Genomic DNA, 12,800 nt, shown 5'->3' with positions numbered 1-12,800 from the left:
TATCCTGAAAAACTTTGTCGAAGACCGCGAAGTGATCTGATGTTTATGAAAAAAGTTATAGCATTGGCATTGCTTGCCGAAACAGCATGATTTTGTTGCTATTGTTATTCCTTTACATGTTAAAACATAAGCACATGCATGCGGTTCGTTGGTTACAACTATTTTCACAAGCACCGGATCGCTTTGTGGTCTTCAACAAAGTTTTTCAGAACATCCTAAGCTATCATTTTATAGTATTGGTTAAAAAGTTTCAGTCAATTTTTTTCAACTTATGACAAATATGCAAAAAAAGTATGTTTTCCCATACAAAATCCCATACAAATTTCAATTGCAATGCGCAAAGTGTAGACGCAACCGATCGTTCTCAAATTTTGCACAGATACTCAGGACCCGAAACGGAACCAAAAAAGCTTTGATCTGAGAAAACGGTTCCGATGACCCACGCTAGTGGATACGTCCGTAAACAAGGATGAGGTTGAAAATCCTGAAAATCTTTTAAAAAAATATTACAAGTCGGAATCGATTATCCGTATACACCCGATTCTAAATTTGCACGGATTTTTTTTTGCACGGCCGTGCAAAAAAAAAATTCCATACAAAAAAAAATTCAAACTCTTATTTTTGCATGATTTGTCGAGAAATCATATTACTTTTTTTGCACGGTTTTTCGAATTTTAAATCAAAAACTTTTTTGTACGGTACGCATCCCCCGTGCAAAAAAAGAATCGGGTGTATGCGTATCTGTCAAAGGGTAAGCATTAGAAGGCGAAACTTAAAGGGACGAAGACTCATTACACTCAATCGAGCGAGGAGGGATTCTACTTAGAGGGTTCGAAAAGTTAATACCTACAAGATCAAATTTGTTCATAAAATCAAACAAAACATCTTCGAATGGATGTAATCAGTTATGTACCTTTTAATTTCCCTCTGTTTTGCCTATCTTTTGACAGATACGCGTATTTCAACTACCACTTGTAATCTTCCTCAGTGTCAGTCATCCACTGAGCAGCCCTCGGACGCATAAATGTCACATGTAACAATAGAAATGCGCATGAAAAACGCATTCAAAATTACAATACTAACTTTAGCTATTGTCGCATTTGAATGACTTCAATGCAATTCAACTATCGAAATATATATATATATATATATATATATATATAAATACATAAGTTGACAAAATATTTCAAAAATACGTATCAAAATATGACGTTTGTTTCAACGATCAACGTTTGACATAAAAACCTAAAAAGTGTCGAAATGTAACATGTGACATTTATGCAGTGAAGAAGTCCTCGCATTCGCGGGTGAATGCGATGACTTCTTCAGTGGATAACTGACACTGAGAAAGATTACAAGAGGTAGTCAGAAAATTTGTATCTGTCAAAGGATAAGCAAAACAGGGTAGAATTACAAGGTACATTACTGATTACACTAGAAGAGGGTATTCTTCTTAGAGGGTTCGAGAAGTCGGTAGAAGATCAAATACCAGTCAAGTTGCGTCACGTCACTCCACTCGTAGAATGAGCAGAATTGATAATTTCAATGATACAAGTTTAGGCGACAGACGTCTATACCGTTTGTGGAGATTCGTTAGATCATGGAAGATGTAAAAGGCTTTCAAAAAAAACAAAGACATACGAATAGAAAAACACCTCGGTTGTCTTTTGTCAACCACTCTAGAGTAACGTAAATGTTTATTTATTGGATAATATTGATTTACTGCTATGATAACATATATTTTATTTTGTTCTTCATGCTGATGCATCGTAGTTGTATATTTAAGTTATCTGCGCAGTTTACTGAATATTATGTAAATTGTTGCAGTTGAGAACAAATCTACATGCAAGGAAATATTGTGTTTCAAGATTGTGTTTCAGCAGGCTGGCTGTGCCTCCGGATTACAGGAAAGGCTACTGTGATATTTCGTCTCTTGTCCGTGTCGCTCCCTGATTAGGTAGAGCTATTTCATCATTCGCTTCGCATTATAGTACGATGTTTCTTCTGGTTTTCTACTTTTTTTAGATTAATTTCGCTGCTTGCTTTACTACGTACAGTTTTCCACATTTTATAAATATCGGTCATTTCAAACTAAAAAATCATCATCAATTTCACTAAGTAATAGATAGGTAAACGTAAGCTAGTTCCACAATACCTTGCACAAGTCACTCAACTCGAGTGCAAGCGCGCCGCTACTCCCTCGCTGGGCAATTCCCGCGACGATCCCTCGGTGCAGTTTGGACCTACCTTTTTCGCGCTCCGCATGTTTGTAGCTGCATTCTCCGTTATGTCTTCCTTATCAATCCATAAAACCTGTTCTTTTTATAAACAAGCAACGCTCTCTTACGGTAATCTCATTTTAAAGAATTTATTGTTTTATACAAAAAATAGTTAATTGCTTTGACCTAAACGGAAAACCTAGCTCATAAATAGTTATTCTAACATTTTCTGGTTACAATATGTGCTTTCCTTAACCAATGAGTCAAATGATGAAACGCTTCTACCTAATCTCGATAACACTTAGTACGATACAATATCACAGCCCTTTTCATCTGTTGCTAAATTTTATCAAATAACGAATAATTTCGATTGTTTTTATTTTATTTTTGTTTGATTTATTATTGGGATAATGATAGATTAGCAGTTAATTCTGATCTGCTACAACGAAAAGCGATCAGAACGCTGTAGAAATTGAATCAAAATTATGTACTTCTGTGTGTAATTCTTCTCATAATGCATTCATCACGTTCTGCCAGCTGTTCCGTCGCTATGGTATGTTATGGGATGACCCCTATCCTCTCTTCTTTCTCACAAGAAACAAAACAGTTTCGTCAATGAACGAAAAATTGTATAGAAAAACAATGCAGTTGTGTTTGGGTGTATGTGATAAGATTCGAGTTTAAATATATTAAAAAAGTTTGATTTCAGAACTTAAAACTGCCATTCCTACATGCCTTCTAACTAGAACAAATCAATCGGGGGGAAACGAATTCATTCGTTAAGTTTAGTAAAATTAAATCTAACTGTGTTTTCCATAGAACTTAACTATGTAAAAATGGGAGAGGTTTTTTTTTCAGTTTCTCGTTTAAACCTACCGTGTAGAAGTGATAATTTCTTCATATATGCACTAGAGAATGTGTCTGTGTGTGTCCGATTAGGCGTCCTCGCCAGATGGAGCGGCGGATTCCTCTGCTGCAGGCGCCGACGGCGTATCTGAAGGCACCGCCGCTGGAGGCTCCATCTGTTGTGGAGGCTCCATCTGTTGGGGAGGCTCCATCTGTAGAGGAGGCTCCATTTGTTGCGGTGGCTCCATCTGTTGGGGAGGCTCCATGTGTTGCGGAGGTTCCGAAACCACTGGCGCCGGGGTGGGTTCTGGATTCGAAGCAGAGGCGTCAAATGCAGGTTCGGCAGCTGGTGGTGGCTCTGCACGAGGAGGAGGCGACGGCGAATACAGCTGTGGCCGGTGCTGTTCTGGCGAGGGTTGTCTCGGTTCTGGCTCCGGTTCTCGTACCGCCGGAGGAGGACTAGGATTCCTCATCATCGACTCATCATGATGCTGTTCTTGTGGTTGCTGTTCTTGCAGTTTCTGCTGTTCCTGCTGTGGAGGTTGTTCTTGCTGTTGTTGTTGCTGCTGCTGCTGTTGATGTTGTTCTCCGGAATGTGTTTCATCGAACAGTGGAGTTCCACCACCGCCTTGTTTCTTCATTCCGCCTTCGTTTCGCTCCTCTCGAGGTTCATCCCAATCACCGCCATCGTCAATACGCGATTGATTGCCGCCTTGCCGATGTTCTTGATGTTGCTGACGCTGATGCTGTTGCGGTTGGTGGTGACGCTGTTGTTCCTGCTGCGGCGGCTGCTGTCTATCTTCCTTCGGCGGATCAGCATTACGCTTCGGCGCTGCCGGAACGTCATCATCCCAATTTTCATCATTCTCATCCCACCTCAATCCTTGTCCACCACCTTTGCCACCCTGCTGCATCTGTGGTTGCTCATCACGTCGCTGTTGCTGTGGTTGTTGTTGTTGTTGCTGCTGCATCTGCTGCTGCTGCATCTGTTGCTGATCATCTTGATTTCCACCGCCAAAGTCATTGTTTCTCTGATTCCTTTGATCGTTTCGCCTTTGATTTCCGAAGCGTCCTCCTCGATCATTTCCATCGCCTTCGTTGTTGTCTCTCCAGTTGCCTCGACCGCCACGGTTTCCGCGATTGCCACCACGATCACCACCATCGTTCCAGTTGTTCTGACGTCGGTTGTTGAAGTTACCACCGTCGTTGCCACGATCAAAGAAGCGCTGCTGCTGTTGATCGTCGTCTCCGCCACCACCGCCACCACCACCACCTTGGTCGTTGTTGTTGCCACCGAAGAATGGATCGATGTTCAGCAACGACATTATGTTCATTGCTTGCATGTTTTCGCCATCTGCGGAAAAAATAAATGAAGATCGATATTGTTTAAACCCGAAAGAACGTTGAGCGCTACAAGTGAAAGCATAAACAGCAAACTCGCCTCACCCAAGCAGGAGAAAAAAAAACACCGCCTGAAGGTACCCACTTGTTTTGGTGGGATTCGAACCCATGACTCCGTATGGCTGGGCCGACGCTTTAACTAACTAAGCCACAGACCAAGTTACGATTCTGCGGAATAGAAAGTCAAACTGGATTCAAAGCACCACCCTAACCGGGTCCGCAAGATGAGATGCCTAAGAATAAAGCTGCACTATGAACGACACTGATGTGATTGAAATGTGAAAGAGGTACTTTATCGAACACTTGAATGCGCGTCAGTTTCTGCTAGGTTGGGAATCCATTGTCCAAATTTGTATGAGCGTACCTCCAGAACTTCATAACAAAAATTTTGCAGGAATTTTTCCTAGGGTTTTCACGGGAGTGCTTCCAGGATTTCTATATGGATTTCTATAAAATAGCCTTCACGAGCAACACATATGTTGTACATAAGTTTATGTAAATTCTTTACCAACAATATAAGAACCACATGACTTATGTCTGCAACGCGAATTCAGAGATCTCATGGGACTATGCTAGATAATCTTTAGGGGTTCCTCCAGAAGTTATTTTGAGATTGTTTAACTAGATCCTTCTGAAACTCCTCTGAAAATGTTTCTGGAATTCTTCTCAGTAGCCTTGTGCGATTCTGAAATACTTTATCTTGCCATGCCCGTGTAGCTGCCGGCTTAGAATAGCACTACGGACCCCCTGTTCCGGGGGTAAAAGTCCACCAAACAGGGAACCCCAATCCAAGGTGTCAGGCGACCCGTGCTGATGGATGAATGATTGAGGGGGTTTCAAAAATGCTCGATCGTTAACGGAGCCCGTAACGTGGGTAGATCACCTTTTCGTGTTGAGTTACGGAGTAAAATCTACCGAAACCTAGTGTCGTCCTACTTTTCCAATTTTGGAATATGCGTTCTGGCAATTCAAGGAATCATAGTATTTAGTCCTTGTCACTGGTATCGTGGTGGCTTACGGTCTCTGAATAAAACTAAGTTAACCAACTTTACTTTGCAGATAGTTAAAAACCTCGCCGTTCGAGGCTAAACTTGATGCAAAGGACATCAAATCGGGTTAGGGATCCATGTATGTACTAACTCTTCAAAGACAGGTAAGTGCTGGTATGCAAGGAACATACTAGAATCCTTGTTATTGAACATATGCTCCATTATTGGAATGGTATTGCTGCTAATGTTAAAACCCGGGTTCTACACTTCTTACTGGGGAGAATTTAGCAGTAAAACAAGGGTGATGCTAGGTTTCCGATGCATGGCCAATATCAGTACTCTTGTTTTGTTTTCTAAGAAAACAAAACAAAAACTGTATCAAAATCCATACTTTATTGCCCCTCAATGGCAATTGAGTAATGCGACATGCACTACACTAAGGATACGGGTAATGTCACAATAGATCTAAAAACTGGTCGCAGTGACAAACCCGAACAGGAATAAAAAAAAATGTCTTGCAATACTTTTGAATGAGTTTATTAGATTCCTGTATAGATTCCTACGAAGATTTCTTCTGGAATTCACCTACATATTTCTTATTTTCCACCAGTAGTTTCTATGGAAATTCCGTTATGCGCTCCATCGAGAATTCCTTTATGAGTTTATTCTGAGACTCCTCTCAGAATTCCATATTTGATTCCTGTTAAGAGTTTCTTATAAGATTCCTTTAGGTTCCCAGCCAACCACATATCGTAAATCATTGTGTGGAAAAAATCGTATATTTTCATATCTTTAATCAGAATTGTATAATAATATGTATATTTGTTGACAATGATTGCGTTAAATCGCATTTCATGCCAAATCAAATTTCAATTGCGATTTTGTTTCATATAGTCGTCTCCGATCATAAAAGGTGCGAGATACTATCGGTAGGATCGCACAGAATCGGATAGAATCGTGAAAAAAACATACATTCTTAGTGTCAAGCTGCAAGTTCGCTAGCATCGTATATATGATTTCTTTGAATCGTGGAAATCGTCGCTTCACATCGTATATGAATCCGCTAAATCGAGCTTGCTACCTAAAGGTATGATGGAAATCGGTGAAATCGTATACAACTATAACAATGTTGTATATTGATCGTTTGCGTCACACTTGCGTCGTATACGAAATGAATGAAATCGTAGAAATCGTATATTCATTTTTACAGTCGCATATGATTGTTACTGCACTTTTAATAGTCGAATCTTAATCTCGAAAATCGTAAATGGTTTTGTTTACATATTTGTGTGATGGGGAAAAAGAAAAAATGGTATTCAACACAAATTTATATTTTTGTTGTTGTCGACACATTCCAACCATGGTAGCAATAATTTTGACCAAATATATAGGTTTTCATACTAGCAGATGACTTATAATAAGTGATGTATAGATTCCAACAACGATGTGAATTCCGGGCCTCTTGCACGGCACCACTTTTGGTGCCACTCAATGCACAACAACAACGCTCCCACCACAAGTCCCGCACCGTATCATGCTAATTTTTATTCGTTTCATCCCATTCACTTTGAACTCTCTATTTCCAACTTGGCAATGTAGCCAATAGAGATAACGCGCAGTTCTCAATCAAAGGACCTGAGTTCGATTCCCATCGAACACGGATTGTTTTTTTTTATTTGAAAATCTTGAGTCGTATATCGGTACACTCAATCGTAATAAGATCATGCAAATCGTATATTTAGACGGAGAAAATCGGTGAAATCGTAGAAATTTTTCGAGAAATCGTAAATCATGATGGATGGAATCGCAGTAATCGTATATATGTTTCGATATGGCCTCCACTTTAGTATGTATATGCTTGTTTCGTGCATTGAATACGATTTCTTTGGTGCTATATAAGTGTGACTATTTCAGTTGCAATTTCGAAATAGCAATCAAATTGCTGGCTGGGTTATCTTATAGGATTAAATATATGCACAGAGAAAATTTTCTACTCAGGGGCTGAGTTGGTCTTACTCAGAAATCGAAAAATCCTTTGTTTTCTTACTCAGTTTCCGTTAAAAGTGGGACAACCCATTGCCAATGGGTTGTCCCACTTTTAGCCGAAACTGAGTAAGAAAACAAAGGATTTTTCGATTTCTGAGTAAGACCAACTCAGTCATTGAGTAGAAATTTTTCTCGGTGTGCTAACCGCTTTCCGATTTTCGCTTTTCCTAAGAATTTAGATCCTTTAGGAGTTAGGCTTGAAATTGCCCCAGAAATCCCTCCGGGAAATACAGTAGGAGTTCGTACGCAGATTCTCCAGAAGTTGCATTGAGATTTCCATTAGAAGTTCCACCAGAAATTCCACCATGAGTTTCTTATGCGCTTTCTCCAGGAATTCCTTTACGGAATCCTTAGGATGTATTTAGTAAATCTCCATCGGATTTTTCTATGTAATTGTAGCGATCTACCTACAGGCAATAGCGTTCTAGTTCGTATAACTCAGTTATCGAGCGAAAGCTTTATTCGTAGAATAACCCATATGGAAGTTTCTGGAGGAATACCAAGATGTGTTTATAGGAGAAATTCCAGAATGATATTTCTTGAAAACGAAGGAATCCCCAATTCAAATCGCTGGAGGAATCTTCAGCATGATTTTTTTTTAGGTATCCCCAGATAACACTCCAGAAATAATACACAGATGGAGTTCCTGGAGGAATTTTCAGGTGGAATTGTTTGAGGAATCATCAAGAAGAACACCAGCAGTTATAAGAAAACGAAAAAAACAAATGCCACGATCACAGACAAACAGACGTAACTCTTAGAAGAAATTGATCAAAAACTTTTGCCTGGTGTCATTTTCATGAGCACACTGCCACCTGGTAGAACCGCGCGATACACTGTCGGCCATGATGGATTTCGATTAGACATTTGTCTAACACGCACACTACTACACAAATCACTTGGTAATTTTTGTTTGCATCATTCAGCATCGTGTACACTAGCAAACGTCAAAGTGATCGAACACTAGTGCCTGTGGTGCTTAAGGCTCAAGCATCCGTCATCATTTTCCAGATTTAGTAAAGCAGCCATTCCTCATGTGGAATACAGTGAATCTATTTTTGTTGCAAAAATGATTGATTTGAACGAAAAAACTGCTTTCCTTATGTTTGATGATGACGATGATTTCAATGACGAATGGTTCAACGTTAACAAATTCCTTTGTGCTTAACTGTCATCCCGTTCATCGGATGTCAAAAATATATGGATTGTTCAAGTGCTGTTTTCGAGGTTTCCTTTAGGAATTTCTCCAGAGATTCTTTAAGACATTTCTGCAGATATTCCTTCCAGAATTTCATCCAGGTATGCCTTCAATAGTTCGTCCAAAAATTACTGCAGACATGGATTTCTTCAAATTTTTATCCAGGGATTTCTACAGAAATTCTTCCAGGAATTTACTTCTTTAGCCATGTTGAGATAATTGCATATTCTGAATCTGCATGCCAAACTGAGCCGGAATCCAAATTTTCATGAATTTTGGTGCCCGGGAACCTATTTAAAAATCAATTTGAAGTTTGTATGGGAGCGATTTGTCGAATCACCCCTCATCGCATTCTGTACTGGGCGGAGCTGTCAAGCAGTTGCCCATCTGTCAAAAGGTGATTTCAAAAAAATTCTTTGTTATTGATCTTAGGTACTTATGAAAAGAAAGTTCTAAAAATCTGAAAAAAATCATAGTGGCTCAGAAAAAGATGCTCTTTTGTATAAAATCAAAAACTCAAAACATTATTCTAAATTTAAAAACCCAATTGGCTAGGAAAGCTCACGTGAGATTCCTCAAGGAATTCCTCATGGGATTGCTTCTGGGATTCATCGTGGGGTTTCTTCACAAATTTCCTCCAGGGATTTACCTGGGAATTCATTATGTGATTCTTTCAGGAACATCTTCCAGGATTATTTTGAAAGAGAATCCGAGAACTCTTCTTGGGATTCCTTCAGGAATTCCTCCTGGAATTCTTGCAGAAACTCCTCCAGGAGTTAATCAACGACTTCTTCCAGGAACTGTTTAGGAATTCCTCATGAAATGCTTACTCCTGGTGTTTCTTCAGGAACTTCTCCAGGGATTCCTTCGGGAACTGCTACAGGGATTGCTCCAAAAGTTTCTCTGCGTACTCTTTTTGGGATTCCTTCAGGATTTACTTTGGAATTTCAGCGATTTCTTTAGTACTTCCTCCTGGGATTTTTTTCAGAAACTCCTCTTAGAATTCCTTCAGCAATTGATCCTTGGATTTCTTCAGGAATTTTTCCTGGGATTCCTCCAAGAATTTCTCTGGGAATTCATACATGGATTCCTCTAAAAATTGTTTCAGGGATTCGTCCAAGAATTCCTCTAGTAATTTCTCTAAAGATTCCTCCAGGAATTCCTCCTGCTCCAGTAGTTCTTGAAGGAAATCCTACATGAACTTCTCTAAGGATTCCTCCAGGGATTCCGTATGGAATGTTGGGAGAGATTTGAGTTTGGTGAAACTGGCAACACGGTTCAGTGCCGAAGCAGCAAGTAAACTGTTGTGGTAAGAGGTGAACGTAGTGCGAGTAAAGATAGCAAAATGTAAGAGAGTTTTTATAATTAATTAGTTTGTAGTATAATGAATGATGTATTTTCAGCATTGAAGCTGCTCGAACCAAAGCTGCTTTCATTTTTGTCTATTCGTGCCAAAGAAAGTCCACCCCGCAACACAGGGATTCCTCAAGGAATTCCTCTAGAGATTTCTTAAGGAATTTATCTAGAGATTCCTCCAGGAATTCCTACACACATGTCTTCAGGAGTTTCTCCAGGGCTTCGTCCAGGCATTCCTCCAGGAGTTCCTCTAGGAATACCCACACAATACTACGGCAATTTCTCCAGAAATTACTTCAAAAAATCTCTCAGGGATTCCTTTAGAAATGCCACCAGGAATTCCTTACGGAATTTATTCAGGAATCATTACAGGTACTCCTCCAAGTATTCCTCCAGGCATTTCTCAAAGATTTCATCCAGGCATTTCTCCAGGGACTCCTCCGGAAATTCCACCAGGAATTTCTCCAGGGATTACCCCATGTATTTCTCCAGGAATTTCTCCACGAAATCCTCTATGGATTCCTTCAGAAATTCTTTCAGGAATTTATTTAGGAATTCCTCTAGGAATTTTCCAGGGATTCCTCCGGGATTTCTTCTAGGGTTTCCTCTAGGAACTCATCTGGGAACTCCTCTAGGAATTTCTCCAGGAATTCCTCATAGGATTCTTCCAGAGCTTCCTCCAGAAATTTCTTCGACAATTCCTCCAAGAATGCCTCCGGAAATAACTCTCGGGGAATTCCTCTAGGAATTTCTTCAGAAATTTCTCCAGGGATTCCTCTCAGAATTCCTCCAAAAGTTCATTCAGGGATTTCTTCAAGAATTTCTTTAGGGATTTCTCCAGGAGTTCCGCCAGGAATTTGTCCAGAAGATCTTCCAGTCATTGCCAAAAAGTCCTCCAGGAGTTCTTCCATTTTTTTTCCAGAAATTTCTCTAAGGATTCTTCCAAGAAATTCCTCAAGTTGTTTCTTTTCCAGGGATTCTTCCCAGATTTCCTCTAAGGATTCCTCCAGGTGTTCATCCACGGATTCCTTCAAGATTTATTCCAGAATATGCTCCAGGCATTCATCCAAGAATTTCTCCAGGGAGTCGTCCAGGAAATGCTCCTGGAATTCCTCCAGGGATTCCATCAGGGTTTCCTTCAGGTATTCTTGCAGGAATTCCTCCAGGAATTTCTTAAGGAATATGAATTAATATGTGTTTTCGAGTTTTCAATTGACAAATTTCTAGCGATTTTGCAAAACTTGTTACCTAGTTCTAGCATTAAGGCTCAAGCATCCTTCATCATTTTTTCGGAAAATAAATCAAGCATAACTTTTCAATCCGACGTAACTCGAGAATGTAAACAAATCCGGGTTTACTACTGCATGCATGATTCATAAAGCAAATTGAAGAATCCACATCACTGTTTGATGATTTATTGCTTAATTTGTTTAACTAAGCATATTTTTTGAAACGACGTATCTAACTATTTTGATGTTTACAACTTTACTGATAGATACACCGTTTTGATATATGAAAAAAACCAAACGACGTATCTAGCCAAAATCAAAAGTAACAGATACACCAAACTGGCACCATACAAAAGCGACGTATCTGGCATGACGTATCTCGAACCAACCCGGTGTATGTGTATTTTTGTCAAAATTAATTGTGAAAATGATATGGAATGAGTAGGTTTTATTCCTTACCTAGTGCGTGCAATATCCCTGGTGATGTTAAGCATGAAAAAACTTATGAAAAGTCTTTTTATAAAAAACTATTTTAGTGAAATGGTCGTCAACATTGACCATGAATTTACTCAGATCAGTGGAAAAGTTAGATACGTCGATTTGAAAAATTATGCTTGAAATAGCAGTTTTCTCGCTGCAAATCAAAACAAGGATCATGAAAATATATTCACTGCATTGTATTCCTTATGTGGAGTACAGTGAATATATTTTCATAGCAAAAACTTTTGTTTTGAACGAAAAAAACTGCTTTCAAATGGTGACGATGATTTCAATGACGAAAAGTTAAACGTTAAGGGGACGAAATCATCCCATGAACTTGTACTCCATGCTGCAAACTGATCATTTTATGGTTTTGCAACATTTTATAATATTGAATCGATGTGACAACATCAAATCATTCGATAAAATTGGTGAATCGATTTTGCTGGTCCGATTCGAATCGATTCACAAAAATCGATGTCTCAGCCAAACTTGCCCAATGCTAGAACACTGACGAAATTTCTGGAAAAATCCTTGTAGTGGCATTTATAGATTAACACACTAACACTACATTTCAAAAACTGTTTTATTCATACCTGCAATCTTATAAAACTATTTGGACTCTACTTCTGTGTAGTAAAGTAAAGTAAAGTAGTAAAGTTCGCACGTTTAGTACAGTGCTTCCCAAACTGTGCGCCGCGGCGCCCTGGTGCGCCGTGAACATCTCTCAGGTGCGCCGCTGGGTCTTGAGCCAAAACACAAAGAACAAACTCCTATTATTGAAGGCAGAATATATTTTTAGTTCTAAATTATTAAAATTCTTTGTCAAAAGTTGTTGGTGCGCCGCGACAATTTTGAAAATCTCAAAAGGCGCCGCGGTAGCAAAAAGTTTGGGAACCTCTGGTTTAGTATCATACGAGCGTATCTACAATGATCGATTTCTCTTCATCGATTTTCTCTTCGGATTATTCCGGAAAATAAGATCAGTTTCCAGTTCCAGTTTTTTTTTCAGGTAATACACACCCTGAAAAGGTAT

At 39.4% G+C, this 12,800-nt stretch overlaps 1 protein-coding gene across 3 annotated transcripts in view; it reads right to left on the bottom strand.

Moving 5' to 3' along the window:
- Positions 1–1,660: 1,660 nt before the first annotated feature.
- LOC109407474 (uncharacterized) overlaps positions 1,661–12,800 on the bottom strand; it is a 49,472-nt gene continuing 38,332 nt past the window's right edge. For all 3 annotated transcript variants that reach the window (XM_029867622.2, XM_062857024.1, XM_062857023.1), the window contains exon 12: positions 1,661–4,419. In XM_029867622.2, the coding sequence (XP_029723482.2) occupies positions 3,155–4,419 (1,265 nt within the window). In that variant the 3' untranslated portion in view covers positions 1,661–3,154. The remainder of the gene's footprint in view (positions 4,420–12,800) is intronic.

The sequence above is a fragment of the Aedes albopictus genome, chromosome 3 (assembly GCF_035046485.1).
Source record: "Aedes albopictus strain Foshan chromosome 3, AalbF5, whole genome shotgun sequence".
Taxonomy (NCBI): Eukaryota; Metazoa; Arthropoda; class Insecta; order Diptera; family Culicidae; genus Aedes; species Aedes albopictus.
The sequence above is the reverse complement of the archived record's forward strand: the minus strand, read 5'-3'. Positions and strand labels throughout refer to the sequence as shown.